Source organism: Lactuca virosa, chromosome 4 (genome assembly GCF_052849685.1).
Source record: "Lactuca virosa cultivar CGN04683 chromosome 4, Lactuca_virosa_CGN04683_v6, whole genome shotgun sequence".
Lineage (NCBI taxonomy): Eukaryota > Viridiplantae > Streptophyta > Magnoliopsida > Asterales > Asteraceae > Lactuca > Lactuca virosa.
The window spans coordinates 489,733,831-489,750,543 of NC_136429.1; the positions used below are offsets into that span (position 1 = coordinate 489,733,831).

The 16,713-nt window shown below is 40.9% G+C and overlaps 2 protein-coding genes across 2 annotated transcripts; one reads left to right on the forward strand and one right to left on the reverse strand.

The window, feature by feature from the left end:
• Nucleotides 1-10,894: 10,894 nt before the first annotated feature.
• Nucleotides 10,895-13,159, forward strand: LOC145109283 (microtubule-destabilizing protein 60-like). The gene is made up of 7 exons (XM_079046436.1): nt 10,895-11,792; nt 11,884-11,929; nt 12,018-12,113; nt 12,211-12,330; nt 12,407-12,565; nt 12,649-12,743; nt 12,833-13,159. The coding sequence occupies exons 1-7, from the start codon at nt 11,065-11,067 to the stop codon at nt 12,948-12,950; spliced, it is 1,362 nt and encodes a 453-aa protein (XP_078902562.1). The 5' UTR covers nt 10,895-11,064; the 3' UTR covers nt 12,951-13,159.
• A 499-nt stretch (nt 13,160-13,658) lies between these two features.
• Nucleotides 13,659-15,701, reverse strand: LOC145109284 (H/ACA ribonucleoprotein complex subunit 4-like). Its single transcript, XM_079046437.1, has one exon. The coding sequence runs from the start codon at nt 15,555-15,557 to the stop codon at nt 13,872-13,874; it is 1,686 nt and encodes a 561-aa protein (XP_078902563.1). The 5' UTR covers nt 15,558-15,701; the 3' UTR covers nt 13,659-13,871.
• Nucleotides 15,702-16,713: the final 1,012 nt, after the last annotated feature.

The following is a 16,713-nucleotide window of genomic DNA, read 5'->3' on the forward strand; positions in this document are numbered from 1 at the left end:
AAATGTTAACGATCATAAAAAAACGAGAACATATATATTGAAGAAATTTCAAGTCTTTGTTTCTATTTGTTTCTCTGAAAAATTACTCAACATCATCATCATATGCAACCGTCTGATCAAAAGCTTTTGGTCCTGCTTGATTTTTACCGAAAACATATAAAACTTATTGTTAGACAAAATAATATCTATACACAGTATGATATAACAACTGATAAATTTATTAAAAAAAATTGAAGTTCCTTCTATAACCAACTTTGGCTACACATTAATGCCCCGACTGTTTTTGGTTTGATTCGGCTACATTGTTTCGTCACCATATTCACATTCATGCTAAAAGTTCATTATGAAGCAATCGTAGAAATTGGAATGGATAAGACATCTCTATGCAATCTTCTATAATATAGGAAACTTAAAACCATTACACTTCCACCACATCATATGTCAAACCCTGCTTTATTTGGTAACAACTTCTGACTTTTAAAAGTAGAACCCCCTCCCTCTAACTCAAACTCGTTTTATTTTAAATACATCATCCTCGGAAAGCATAGTATCAAAATCCAACTCCCATGTTGATTTTTTAAAAGTAGAACCCCCTCCCTCAAACTTTGGTGACTTGATCGTTAGATATGGAGATCAAAATCTCGTCACTTTATTCACATTCATGCTAAAAGTTCATTATGAAGCAATCGTAGAAATTGGAATGGATAAGACATCTCTATGCAATCTTCTATAATATAGGAAACTTAAAACCATTACACTTCCACCACATCATATGTCAAACCCTGCCTTATTTGGTAACAACTTCTGACTTTTAAAAGTAGAACCCCCTCCCTCTAACTCAAACTCGTTTTTTTTAAATCCATCATCCTCGGAAAGCATAGTATCAAAATCCAACTCCCATGTTGATTTTTTAAAAGTAGAACCCCCTCCCTCAAACTTTGGTGACTTGACCGTTAGATATGGAGATCAAAATCTCGTCCTATCCACCGGAACCATCGTCACCACCTTCTTTTGTCTGATCCTTCTCCTTTTGAATGATCTTCACACTTCTCTTGAGATCGAGATTAGCTTCCCAAGTCAAAATTAGAAAGAATAGTTAATAGAACCTCTTATAGAATTCGTATGAGAAAATGAGATGATTCCTTAGACAGTGTAACTTTGTCGATGGTTTTCTCTCATTTCCCTTCTTTTGTATCAACTCTTATGTATATTTCTTCATATGTCATGACTTTCTTTCAACACAATTTATTTGTCGCTCGTTAGGCCTCCTATATCTCTCATTCATCCTTCCTCTTTTCATGTTCTCAACGTTCGTTGAAAACTCCTTAAAGCATGTTTTTTGTACTTTAAGCTTAACTTGGACCCTATCGATCAATCATTGTATATCTCTATGATCCTTGGCATTTTCCATCAACATCATGAATGCCTTCGTCAACCTCTCTCATAGTGACAGACACACAAATTTCATGGCTACTACATAATCCTTGTATAATTAGCCTCGATTTTCCTTCTAAAATATATCACCCTAAAACCATATGATGCCACAACCTATAACTTTTTCTAAAAATATCCATATCTCTCATTCTATTATGTAGATCCTATATAAACATTATTTATCGTGATACACATATTTTAAAATACATATCCATACACCCTTTTGTAGATATAATTATTTTTCTATCAAACAATTGCATCAAACACAACAAGATTTATTATTAAAATTTCATGTAATGGTAATAATCATTTTGTTATATGGATCTAAAAAGGTTGGCTAAAGCTTATATACGAAGAAATCAATTTTTAAGTGACACCTTCAGGAGAACCATGTCGCCCACCTGAAACTTCAAGTCCGAACGGCACTTGTCGGCATAACTTTTCTGCCGGATCTGAGCAGTTTGGAGCCTGCTCCGGACCTGCTGGATCCTCTCAGTAGTCTGGAGTACCACCTCAATACTCCCCATGACTCTCTGACCGACCTCGCACCCAACAAATTGTGGTTCTGCATTTCCTCCCTTAGAGCATCTCGAAGGGAGGTCTGTCTATGTTGGCGTGGTAGCTGTTGTTATACGAAATTTACGCTAACGGAAGATATGTATCCCAACTGCCATCGAAATCCAAAACGCATGCGCGCAGCATGTCCTCGAGAGTCTAAATCATCCTCTCGCTCTGCCCATCCGTCTGAAAGTGGAAAACGGTGTTGAAGTGGAGACGAGTTCCCATCTCGTCAAGAAACCGCTTCCAAAATCTGGAAGTAAAACGGACGTCTCGGTCCGACACAACCGAAATTGGCACTCCATGACGTGCCACTATCTCTCGAACATAGATCTCGGCTAGCTTCTCAGCCGATATACTCTCCTGGATCGGGATGAACTGGGCACTCTTGGTCAACTGATCCACTATGACCCATATCGAATCCACTCCACGTGCAGTCCTGGGAAACTTCGTGATGAAATCCATAGTGATATCTTCTCACTTCCACACGGGAATCTCTAACGGCTGCCTCTTGTCGTGAGGTCACTGATGCTCGGCCTTGACCTTCCTGCAGGTTAAGCACCACTCTACGTACCATGCTATGTCCCGCTTCATGTAGGGCGACCAATAATCAGGGCGAAGATCCCGATACATCTTCGTCGCCCCGAGATGGATGGAGAACCTCGACTTGTGAGCCTCATCCATTAGAACCTGGTGTACCCTGCCATAGTAAGGAACCCAGACCCTCCTATGCAGGGTCAACAACCCACGACTGTCATAATCAAATGAGTACACCTGGCCCACGATCTGCTCACACTTCCTGCGCTCTTTCTTCATACCCTCGACCTACGCCTCCCGGATCTGCTCCAGCAACGGGGTAACCACTGTCATCCTCACACATATGTCTCATATCGGGGCCGCCACTGCCTTGTGGCTAAGAGCATCGGCCACCACATTGGCCTTCCCTGGGTGATAAAGGATCTCACAATCGTAATCCTTCACCACATCTAACCACCGGCGCTGCCTCATGTTCAGATTCGGCTGATCCATGAGGTACCTCAAACTCTTATGGTCCGTGTAAATGGTACAACGAACCCCATAGAGGTAATGCCACCAAATCTTGGGGGAGAAAACCACAGCTCCCAGCTCCAAATCGTGTGTCAGGTAGTTCGCCTCATTAGGCTTCAGTTGCCTCGAAGCGTAAGTTATCACATGACCCCGCTACATCAGTACCGCACCCATACCCATGATCGAAGCGTCACAGTAAACCACGAAATCATCGACGCCCTCCGGCAATGTCAGAATAGGTGCCTCGCATAACCGCTGTCTGAGTGTCTCAAAGGCTGCCTGCTGCTCAGGCCCCCAGCGGAATGTCACCGACTTCTTGATCAGTCGGGTCAAGGGAACAACAATCTTGGAGAAATCCTGGATGAATCTCCGATAATAACCCACTAGACCAAGAAAACTCTGAATCTCGGATGGAGACCTCGGAACCTCCCACTACATCCCAGCCTCTATCTTGGTCGGATCGACCAGAATACCCTTTTAGTTGACAAGGAATCCCAGAAACTACACCTCACGTAACCAGAACTCACACTTGGATAACTTTGCGAAAAGTTTCTCCCTCCTCAGTGTCTCCAGCACCTCCCTCAGGAGCTCCTCATGCTGCTCCTGAGTCTTGGAATAAACCAAGATGTCATCAATGAAGACTATCACATACCGATCCAGCATCGGCCTGCACACGCGGTTCATGAGATCCATGAACGCGACTGGAGCATTGGTGAGCCCAAACGGCATCACCACGAACTCGTAGTGACGATAGCGAGTCTGAAAGGCTGTCTTCGGCACATCGTCGTCCCTGACTCGCATCTGGTGGTAACCTGGTCATAGATCAATCTTCGAGAACCAAGATGCACCCTGTAGCTGGTCAAATAGATCATCAATCCTTGGGAGGGGATAACGGTTCTTCACCGTTACCTTATTCAGCTCCCGGTAATCTATGCACATCCGATGTGACTCGTCCTTCTTCTTCACGAACAAGATCGGGGCTCCCCATGGCGAACTGTTTGGCCTGATAAATCCCTTGTCTAACAGCTCCTGTAGCTGTGTAGACAACTTATGCATCTCGGGAGGAGCCAACCGATACGGTGCCTTGGCTATCGGAGCCGCACCAGGAACTAGGTCAATCCTGAACTCTACCTGCCTCTCCGAAGGCACCCCATGCAAATCCTCTGGGAACACGTCCGGGTAATCCCGTACGATCGGTACATCATGCATTGTCGCCTTACCCTTATCCCAGGTATCCATAACATAGGCGACATAACCTGTGCAACCCTGCTAAAGGTAGCGCTTAGCCCTCGCTGCTAAACACATAGTCGGTCCACACTGCGGTCTCTCGCCCTGAATCACTAACCCTCCCCCACTAGGAGTCCGAACTCTCACTAGCTGTTGTTCGCAGTCGATCACTGCTCCATTGGTACTTAGCCAGTCCATACCCATAATAACCTTATTCCCTCTCAGGGGAAGGGGGACCAAATGTACTGAAAACTGCTCATCGAACAACTATAGTTTACACCCCCGATGAAACTCTGGCAACCCAAACGGTCCTATCATCTGCTATCTCTACATACAGCGGACAGTCTAGCTCTCCTGGGGCTCCAACAAATCGCTTGCCAAGCGCGAGCGACACAAAAGATCGGGTAGCACCTAAATCGAACAATACCATAGCAGATATATCGTTCACTAAGAACGATCCTATAATGAAACACATAAACATGAGTGACAATAAATATAAATAAAGAGATAAGGAGAAGACACATACCCGTAACGACATCAGGAGCTGCACGTGCCTCCTCTGCTGTCAACTGGAAGGCTCTGCTCTTTGCCACTGGCGCATCTGTCCGGACCTGTCGGCCGTCTGTAATCCTCAACGTAGCAGGAGCGGGTGCCGCCACCTTCCCTACTGCTGCTAAACTCGGACACTGGGACCTCTTGTGGCCCTTCTGATTGCACTGGAAGCAAATCAGATCAGATACTGTTGTGGTGGTGGTGGTAGCAGTGAAATCCCTACTGACATGTACAGTCCGGCCGCACTTAAAGCAGCCCGAACTATCCGCCCTGCACGTGCCCTTGTGCATCCTACCACACTTGCCACAGCGGCCTCGGCCCTGCTGGCCCTTCCCTCGGGAATCTACCTTGGGCTTTTTTCCCGAGCCCTCCATGCCAGACACCACCTCTGGCTTCCTCTTCCTCTCCATCTCTAAATCAATCTCTCTCACGAGCCCTAGCAGTCATATCCTCCAGCGTCTTGTAGTTGGATTGGCTCACAAACTGGCGGATGTCACTCCGCAACATCTCATGGTATCGGGCCTTTTTCATCTCCTCATCCGCCACATATTGTGGAACGAGAAGGTCCCTCTCCCTGAACCTAGCGGTGATCTTCGTCACCGTGTCAGTCGTCTGCTGGAGATCCTGGAACTCCCTAGCAAGCTGTTGCACCTCAATCGCAGGTGCAAACTCGGCCCTGAACCTGGCCAAAAAGTCACTCCAAGTCATAGCATCAAGAGTTGCATCATCACCAATGGCATGTCCGACCTCCTCCTACCAGTCATGTGCTCTGTCCTTCAAAAGACAGGAAGCAAGTCGGACCTTGTCCCCCTCGGGACATCGGCTCGTACGGAAGGCGTTGGCGACATCAGCCAACCACCTGCTGCTAGCAATGGGGTCCCGAGCCCCATGATAGTCTGGAGCTCCATAAGCTTTGAACTCCCTAAACGTCAGCGTGCGCGACCCCATCATGGCCGCCACCTCAGTGCGGAATGCACTCAGTCTCTCATCCAAAAGCTCCAAAATACCCTCATTGATCATACCGAAGATCGCAGGAGTCTGGTCAATAATACTGCATGTGACCTCAGATGAATTGAACTCTCTCGTCTGCTCGTCGAGTTGCCTGGCCCCAGAGCCCGAAGCCTGATCCCTCACCGGCACCTGAACTGTCGACAGTCCTAGTGCGTAGCATCACCATACTTAAAATACACCATAACAATCATCAGTACACACATCATAACTCGGATCTCACATACTACAAGTTTCTTGGGTTCATCTCAGCCTTCCTTGATTTGAGTACGGATCCTATGCTTTCAGTAGTATGGGCCCACATCTATTCGTACTTTCCTCAAGAACTTCCTTGACTCCACCAAGTCCCTTCTACTGCTACTGCTCTCTGCTAATCTCCTCCTAGGCTTGCCCTAGAGTAATCGCCAACCCACTCTCCGCCATCAGCTGCATAAGAAGTCCCTGCTATATCCCCCTGACTAGCTTGCGAATACCATTACATATCACTAAGACTAGATAATTCTTCGAATGAGAGGTTCTACCCTACAACGATTAGACTCAGACAAGAGCTGCGAAATAGAGCTAAACCTAACCTTCTGAAATTATTCAGTCCTCGTAATATGTAACTTAACATATTCGTTTACTAGCTAGTTAAAGATAACTAGAACTCTTAAAAGCACAAAGCAAGCAGCAAGCATCGAGTAAACATAATCAAGCATATCCTAATCAGGCCATCATATCATTCACTAATCCGTACTAGAATGCAGTTCATAAAGCTCATACACATATAACAGGAACATAAGGCATCCTTCCTAGATCCTTAGCCCTAATCTAGCATGCAATTCTCATAAACATATCATAATATAAACTTGTATGGGTAATTTGGGAGTACTTACTTGAGCTCGGATGATTGCATGCACCACACCCTTTTCTTTTTTCAAATTCTTTTTGTAAAAATGATTTTCTTTTGAAAATTTCATACCAAGTCCTTAGTTTGAGTCCAGACACACCCGAGAGTGTACCCGAATCCCTCAAACCAAGGCTTTGATACCAACTTGTAACATCCCAAAAATACGGTCCAAAATTTTCATTTTTGTATTAATTAAACAAAACCATAGTTATTAAAATCATATCAAAACATCTATCAAAATATCAGAGTAAACATCCCAGACTATAAATATAATGGTGTGTGCACTGCAGTCATCCCGAGTTCTTCCCCTTCCTACCGGAAGTACCTGAAACCAAAACTGAAACTGTAAGCCCGAAGCTTAGTGATTCTCCCCAAACTACCACATATCATACACATAACATGCAACTAGGAGATACGGGGCCCGCCCACACTCTGCTACTATGAGATACGGGCCCCGCCCACACTCAGGTAGTTATGAAAATACATACAGGTATCACACAGACAACAAGTATAACTTAGCATATAAATCTGTACCATATCAACTATCTATGAGATACTGGCCCCGCCCACACTCAGCTACTAATCAGATCACATATACGGGCCGGCCTTGGTGCCTTAGACCCGTTCCTACTGAAGGAAACTCACCTCAATGTCGTGAATAGCTGAAAGTCCCTGCTCTGCAACCGTCTCTACTCACACCCTATACAGAACAACCTCTTAGATAACATTCTATACTCAAAACCCCTTCATGGGTCAACCTTGGTCAAATTCAAAGTCAACACCCTAGGTTGACTCAACTCGCCGAGTTGGTCCATCCACTCATCGAGTTCCATGAATCATAAACCCTGAAATAGCGATCCAACTCGTCGAGTTCTTTCACAACTCGTCGAGTTCCTCCTATCTACAGAATCGGGACACTTCGTCCCAACTCGCCAAGTTCCTCTATGGACTCGCCGAGTTCTTCAGTCTGTTGCTTCATCTTAATGGATTAAGCCCTTATTCATCAGATCTAAGCCCTATACTCTGCCTATACACTGAAAATGTCCTTTTAAGGGTAAAGTTTCCAACTTTACCCGTTAATACCCTTACTTGAAGAATCTAGCTAAAACCCTAACTCTTTAGGAACTAGATCTTGATTCTAAGGCCATCAATACTCTAAACCAAGGCATATAAACTGAGATCTGGACCCTAGACACCACATAACACGTAAAGCTTCCACCTTTCTCTCCATGCATGGCCTTTTGGAGCTTAAAAGGCCAACATGACATCCTATTACTTTCATGGGGCTTCAATGGCCATAAAGTTTGCACCTTTATGCCATGAAAGCCCTCCATGGTTTCAGATATGGAAGTATACTCACTTGGGACGTCCATAACCCAATGATCAAGCTTCTTGGAGCAAAAACGCCATAAAATGATAATAAAGAGATCTAAGAAGTTACTAAGCAAGTTTGAGACTTGCTTACCAGAAAATGATGAGAATGAAATGGAGTCTCTGGATCTACTAGCTTCGTCTTGAATCCCCTAGCTTCTTCTTCTTCCACAAGCTTCAAACACACAAAGCTTCACTTAAAAATGGCTCACTAGATCACAATTGCATTAGGGTTTCTGGAGGCTGTAAATGAGGCTGGCATAAAGGGATTAAGATGCTTAAATAGGGTGCAAAACCCCAAAATTAGGGTTTCATTCTAGAAGTCCTACTCGTTGAGTTGAGGCTTCCAACTCGTCGAGCAGACTTCAAAACCTGTTTCCAAATCCAATCCCTACTCGACGAGTGTGGGGCCTCCAACTCGTCGAGTTCCTACATAAAAATGAATAAATTATTATTTTAAATGCGTACCAGGAACCATGCGTTACAATAGTTAAGCCTTGGTCTCTATCTGTTTAGGTGACCCATAGTGTCGGTATTCGGAGCAGTGTATTGTGCAGCTATTCGTCAGATTGTGAGGTGAGTTTTCCTCACTGTACCCATAGGTCGAAGGCACCAATGTCGGCTCACTAGATTATTTATCCTGGTTAGGATAATATTATGGTAGCATGTAGCTGATTAGTAGATATGCATGATTATCAATATTTGTTAGTTTTGTGTTATGTTTATCTGTTACATATGTCGATATATTGTGTTGGGTTGAGACTGTACTACTTTGTGCGGTTAGTCAACAGACCGGGGCATTCCAACCGAAAGGTTGTGGGCCAAGGGTAATCCAACCAGGAGGTTGTAGACCCGTTATGTATTTTGGGCGTTCCAACCGAAAGGTTGTGGGTCAGGGGTAATCCAACCAGAAGGTTGTGGACCCGTTATCTGTTTGATTATATGTTTGTGTGGTGGTACTTTGGGGGAGTTCACTAAGCTTTGGTTTACAGTTTTAGTTTATGGTTCCAGGTACTTCCGCGGATCGTGGGAAGACGAATGCGTGATTTGAAACTCATGATCTTTATTTTTGATGATTTGATTTCATTTTTATTTATTGATGTAGTTAATCTGCGATTAGGCCGGCTAAACTCTAGTCGCTAGTCGAGCGACTTAATACTTAGTAGCGATTTTCACAACCTTACAATAACTGACCATTCATCTTTGAACATGGAATCATGAACAACTAAACCAAAAATTGTTGACGGTGATCCTAAAAAAATTAGTTGGTTTGAAAAAAAAAAAAAGTTTGTTTAGTGAAGAACAAATGAAAATGAGACTATTTATTGTGTTTATCGCGTGAAGAACAAATGATGTTAAACATAAGACTTTTTATTTGTAAATCTCCTATGTTGTATGTGGTTGACTGGTTGTACACACATGGCCGAATTTAATCATTTATTGTCACATAAGCATTGCCATCGGATGATTGCTTCATACTTTCAATAATGTCTTAATTGACATTTTTTGCAAAGTTAATGATCTATTACATTAAAAAATAAATCTAATGACCAATTTTAGACAAAACCCTAGCCTTGTTTCCGAGTTCTATTTAAGGATGGATATGAATGGAAATGAAGAGAAAGTGAGGGATGTCAAAGGAAAATCGTACTCCCGAGTTTCATTAATGGAAGGAAAGTGAGGGGAATGAAAGGATTTTGAAGTCATATTTTCTTTCTAAATTTTCCTCCCAAATTGGGCGGATTTGGGAAGAAAGTGAGGTTAAAATCTTCAAGTTTATTTTCTTTTCCCTTCTAACTCAGGAATACAAAAACTTAAAAAATTTCTCTCATTTCCTCCGAACTCGAAAACACGGAATAAAGAAAATTTTCCTTCCCCTCCTTTTTTTTCTGTCAATTTTTTTTCTACCAATATTTTTATTCCCTTTCCTTTATTGAATTTTTTTAAAAAAAAAATTTAAAATAAAAAAAAAAAAAAAAAAAACTTGAGAACAAGCTAAGGCTAAGACCAACTCCAACCTTAACACTAAATTCTACACTATTTTTGTGTAAATTTTACACAAAAACATTTTTCAATTCCAACCACACACTAAAAACTTACACAAAAAAACATATTTTAATATTATAATAACGTTATCCTTATATTATTTCTTATAACTATATTTAATATCTAAATTAATATAGAAAATTTAATTAAATAATTTTACAAATTATGAATAATTTTAAAACTAAAATACCACGTTAGTGAAATATGTGTTTAAGTTTATTACAACAAGCTTTTATTATTTTTGATTCTTTTTATTTCCATAACAATTATATATATATATATATATATATATATATATATATATATATATATATATATATCAGTTTAGTGTAATGAAGCATCACTGCATTTGGTTGTGGTTTAATAAAAGAATTTATTGAATAAAATAATAAGATATATTAGCAAAAGTGATTTGGTGTAGGACTAAACCACGGCCATATATGGCGGCCAAATTTGTTCTCCACAAAAATAGCGTTTCAAATGGCGTATGGTTGGAACGATTTAGACCGCTATCCCACAATAATGATGGTCGATTAGAGTTGCTCTAAGTTCGTTGTACCACGACATTTTCCTATTTTCTAATAGAGAAATTAAGTTTGAGGATATTTAATTTCTCTTTTTAATAATAGTTTGGGCTAAATAGGTTGGATGAATAGAGTAATGGGCTGATGGGCAAATGGCAATTAGATACAAATCCTCTAACATTTTTCTTCTAAGTAAAATAACTCTGTCAATACGACAACGCTTTAAGAAATCCCTACCAAGATCCAAAAGTCCAAAAGTAGCCGTTACAAAGAGCGTCAATATCTCTCAAACGTTCTCTTTTTCTTCCACTCTTTCCCCGCCGTCGATGATCATCCGATAAACCGAATCCCATAAGCCCCGTCATCTCTCTCTACAACTAATCTCCTCCTTATTCCGGCGATTTTCCGATGGAACCGAACGGCAAGAACGCCGGAGCAGTGCCACTGACACCGTCGAAGTCAAAGCTTTCCAGCAAGTCAAAGCAACCAGAGAATGTAAACCCTAACGTTACTAGCCCTAATCCGAAGGCCTTGCATTCTCCATCAGTAAAATCTGCGACTAAAGTCCAGAAATCGGCGATGAAGAAACCTAATCAGATCTCTTCGCCTTCTCCCAAGAACAAGATTCGGGAGAGGAAGTTTGTGGTGGCGAAGAAGAATTCGAAGAGAGACAAGGATAAAACCCTGATTTCAGTCGATTGTAAGTGTAAGGCTAGTGGTAATTCGGACAAATGTTTGTGTGTTGCTTATGAGACTCTTAGGGCTTCTCAGGAAGGGTTTTTCAATCGGAGTGAAGTTGCTGTACAAGAAGAAAGCCCTAGTTTACCGGTAGGTCTTCAAGGAAAATCCGAAGAAGATGACGTTTTTGAGACGTCCGGTGATAAGAGGAGAAGGGAGAAACTGTTGGATGAAGCAAGAAAGAGTATTCCTGAACCTGGATCTGGTAGAGTTTTGCATTTGGTCAAGGCCTTCGAGAATATTCTCACGTTACCAGATTCAAATGAGGATGAACTCGAAGATCAGACAAACAGCAATCCTGAGAGACGATTCTCTTCCACTTCATTCAACCCATCTGATCTCTTACTCACTGCAGAAAATCTAGGGTTGCGTTCTTCACTTGATGGCAGCCATGGCAGGTTGGTTGATCATCATCTAAAAACTCTGCCATGAAATTTCTGTTAAACATGCTTAATCTCGATTCTGAATGGGTTTATTTCTACGTTTTAGCACATCAAACAGGATTTCAGGAGGTGGTCGTCAAAGCAGAAGAAACGTAAGTCATCATTCATCATGGTTTTTCTAAAATCGAGATCGTTGCTTCTTGTTTATGTTGATTTATTAACTTTTATTCTACTATGCAGAGTTCTGATTCATCATCTTCAAGTGTTGGGGGCAGCAGATGGAAAAGACGAACACTCAAGGCTACCTCCCAGCGACCTTTCAAGCTCAAAACAGAGGTTGGCATTTACATTTTAAGTTCACTTATATGTTATAACACTTCTTGTATCTTTTATAAACCTCTTGAATTGACCACATTAACTCATGAATCTATAGCAAAGAGGAAGAACAAAACAAGAAGAATTCATGAAGAAAGTCCAGGAGATGATAATTCAACAACAAAAGCAACGGATTCCCATTGCTCAAGGCCTCCCATTTACTACAGATGAACCAGAAGTAAGAACATTAAACAGATCTTTTCTAAGTTAATATATAATCACTATCTCACAAATTTGAGTAATACTAATTTCAGTGTCTGGTGAAACCACCTGTGAAAGAAAGTACAAAACCCATTGATCTTGTGTTGCATAGTGATGTGAGGGCAGTTGAGCGTGCTGAGTTTGATCATCATGTGCATGAAAAGCTCTCTTATATTGAGCAATATAAGCTGGAAAGAGAAAAGCAGCAAAAGGTACAAAATCTCATAATTTCATCTCATGGTTTGATTTTGATCCACCATTTTTGGTGTTGTTTTAACTTTTAATTTTGTTGTAGTTGGAAGAAGAGGAAGAATTAAAGAGGTTAAGGAAGGAACTTGTACCAAAGGCTCAACCTATGCCTTACTTTGATAGACCTTTCATCCCAAGAAGGTAACTAAATGTGTAACTCACTATTTTACCCATAATAACAACATAGTTATGGATGTTATTAATATTTTTTATATTTAATTTTGTTATAGGTCAGAAAAGCAACCAACAATACCAAAAGAACCAAAGTTTCATGATCACCCTCATCATAAGAAGATAAAGTGTTGCATGTCTTGGAGTGATATGCATGTTCAATGCCAGCAGAGGTGACTTGTTGGAGTTTTTTTCAAGGGAATGATGGTGGATAAGAAGGGTAATTTCGTCAATTGCTTGCCAAAACAATAATATTCTTTTCTTTTTGATTTGTGTAAATGGTGCAATTAATCTGGTTGCAGTTTTGGTTGAACAATATTTGATTTGTTTACAAAGGGTACACGAATGTGTCATTTTCTAATGAATTCCTTTCTATAATGATGTGATATGTGGTTGGGTAGAGTTTTATAATTTTTTTTATCTCGTTGACATATATGTGTCATTGTCTTCTTGTTTTATGTAACAAACTCTCAGTTAAATACATGTCGTATCAGTAGGTCTTTTTCTTTTGTTTTGTAATATAACAAATTTCAGTCCAATGCATGTCATATCAGTAGTCTTAGACCAATGGGTGCATGTCAAACACACAGTCCAAAAGGATGGAACAAACACTTGTTTTGCATAACAAGTTCTCAGTTCAATGAATGTCATATCAGTCTCAGTCCAATCGATACAAGTCATATATCAGTCTCAGTTTAATGAATGTCATATCAGTCTCAGTGTAAAAGATGGAACAAACTTGTTCTTGATCTTTCGTTTGTGCAAAAGAAGCGTATACTTTTTCACTATTAAGTTTTTGTTAACTTATTTTATTATTGGTAGGTAGATATAAGAATTTTGCAACTATGAATCCATACATAATTCATAATTCCCAACTCAAGTCACTCCCATGAAACAAATGGGATATCATAAATAAACTCATCCCAAACAATTTCAAGTTCAAAAGTTCCAATTTTTTTCAAAACTTATAACTAATAAACACATATAACATCAATAAAAAAAACTACAAGTGCAGAACTAATAAACTAAAAAACAAAGACGAAACACGAAAATTGTCTCTATAAAAATGTGCACATATCAAGAACTTACACATCATCATCACTCTTCTTCGGCTTCTTTCTTCTTTTTCTTCTTCTCCTTCTTCTTCGAGCTTTTGCTTGCTTCACCATCACTAACAGTAACAGAGGCATCATCACCATTTTCTTTATCCTTCTTTTTCTTCTTCTTCTTCTCAGATTTATCCTCCTCTGATACAACAACTTCATCTCCCTCCTTATCCTTCTTCTTCTTCTTCTTAGTACTCTCACCTTCTTCAACCTTCAGTTTCTTGGAAGCAACTGGTGTATCTGGATCTGTAACATCAACCTCTTCCAATTTCCTCTTTTGCCCTTCATCTTCAACACCCTTTTCCTTTTTCTTCTTCTTTTTCTTCTCACTGTCAACAACTTTCAGATCTGAAGCTTCTACAGTTTCTTCTTGCACAGGTGCAGCTGCAAGACTAGCAACCACCGAATCACCACCTGTAGGCAACACTACATTCCTCAGCCACTCAGCCGGAGTTTTCTCATTTGCTTTTCCATGTTTGCTCAGTTTCCCTTCAGTAATCAGTTTCTTCTTCATTGAAGCAGTAGGCCCTAACCCCCATTTCCTAGGATAAGTATCTCTGTCCATCACCACCCTCTTGATCTTTGCCACAACTCCATGATCACAAGTAGCCATTACAGCTGTAGTCATCTCTGCAATCCCAAGAGCAATCGCTTCCCCTTTTGTAGTCATCAACACCACTTCTTCACCATTTTCAATGTCGTTTTCGAATCTTAACAAACCTGGAATCATCAGTTTGGCACCATAACAGATTGCATTCACAGCAGAGTCCTTCACGACTAATCGTTTGTAGCTGGTTAGCAAGACCTCTAATGGCATGATCACACGGCGGAGATAAGTTTCGTCTCTGTAATTGTCGTAACTCCATTGTGCATCCATAACATCATGCATAGTTATCATGTTATCTTTCTCTCCCATGATACCAGATCTGACTCTTCTCAGTTCCTGCATATGTCCACCAACGCCCAAAATCAAACCTAAATGAACACAGAGTGTTCTCACATACGTACCAGCTTCACACGAGATCCAGAACACGACCAAATGCTTATCGGCATCGTACTCCAGAAGTTTGCTTTCGTAAATGGTTCTAATCCTGAGCTGTCTTTTAACAGCTGAAATCAATGGCGGACGTTGGAAAACTGCACCGGTTAACGTCTCCAATGCGCGAGCCACTTTCGCAACGTCAGGCACATCAGAATGGAGTCGAGCAACACATACGTACTCTTTTCCGGCACCTTGTTGTGATTTAACAAGGCGAGTGGCTCTATCGATGCAAACGATTAAGTTTCCGGTGACTTTTGGGTCGAGTGTACCGCTGTGTCCGGTTTTTTCGACTCGGAGAATCCGTTTGATCCAAGCTACAACCTCGTGCGAGCTAGGGTTAGCAGGTTTATCGAGGTTGATAACACCATACCTGATGTACTCAGCGAGGGGGCGTTTGAGAGGAGAGTAGCCGGAGGGAAGTGGCGTATAGTGTCCGGTTCGAACGTTAAGGCGGTCATAGTTCTTGAGGAGAATCGGCCATTCGGAGGTGTCAATCGATGGAGTGAAGCTCTGTGGTTTAATGAGATAATCGACGGCGTCAGTGGCATCGTCGGAATTTTTGTTGATCGTATCTTGGTCTTTGGATTTGCTCTTCTTTTTCTTCTTCTCTGAACGATTAAGCTCGAGTTCGGACATGGCGGGTTTCCGGCGTCGGGGTAAAGAGCAGCTTGCTGGGGGAGTGACCTGTATGCTTGGCAGAGGTGGCTAGGGTTTTGGAAAAGGTAGAAGCTTGGGTTTAGGGTTTTTTGATGTACTTTTGAAGGATGGGTAAAGTTCGCATGTGGCTATGTACTCATAAGTTTAAATGCTTCCACCCATTCCTATACTGACACGTGGAATGGAAAATGTGTGAGGTTATGCTTTCAAGTATTGAACGAAAATGAGTTGATTACTAGGAGTGGGCAACCGTTACCACCTTTAATAACGCGTAAGAACACCGTTCTTCTTCACCGTTAGTGTGTGTTATAGGTATTCTTGTTGCTTGTTTTTTTTTTTTTTTTCTTGCTAATAACGCATGTGGGCATTGCCCACTCCTAACAAGTATTTTTGATTATTAAATTATTTTTTTGCACAATAAGTCATTAAACTTACAATTTATATGTCTGTTAAGTCATTTTCGTTAGTTTTTAACAGCTCCCCGTTAAATCGGTTATTCTAAATTACATAATTGATCCCTATGTTTTCAAGTTCTTTCATGTTTTGTCTTGATCCAACGACACACATGCTTCTCTGTTTCAATTCTAGTGACCTCCATCTTTTCTGATGACCCTTCATCTCCGACGACAATGAAGAAACTATCATCCACATTGGTTGCAAATGTTGTACTGTTGTTCATCACCTTCCCATTATTTAATCATATTTACCTCAACACTTATCGATGGAGTCACGCTATGTGTAACGTCCCAAAAATTAAGACCAAATATTTCATTTTAATTATAAATAAACTGTAACATCCCAAAATACGAAGGTAAAAAATTCATTTTTAAAACAACCAAAACACCCATTTATCATTTACTTAAACACTTAAAAATATTTTATAATAAAAACAATTATCACAGTACAATCCCAAAATCACACAGTTACGAAAAAACATGGGTGTATGTGCTGCGATCAAGTCGGGTCCTTCCCATTTAAACTGGAAGTACCTGAATCCATAAACAACAACTGTAAGCACAAAGCTTAGTGAGTTTTCCAAATACCACATACTATACATAACATACGAGCCATGCATAACATACATATCCAACATCCAATAGGAGGTGCTATGTGCCAACCATAGTCTTGTCATTAT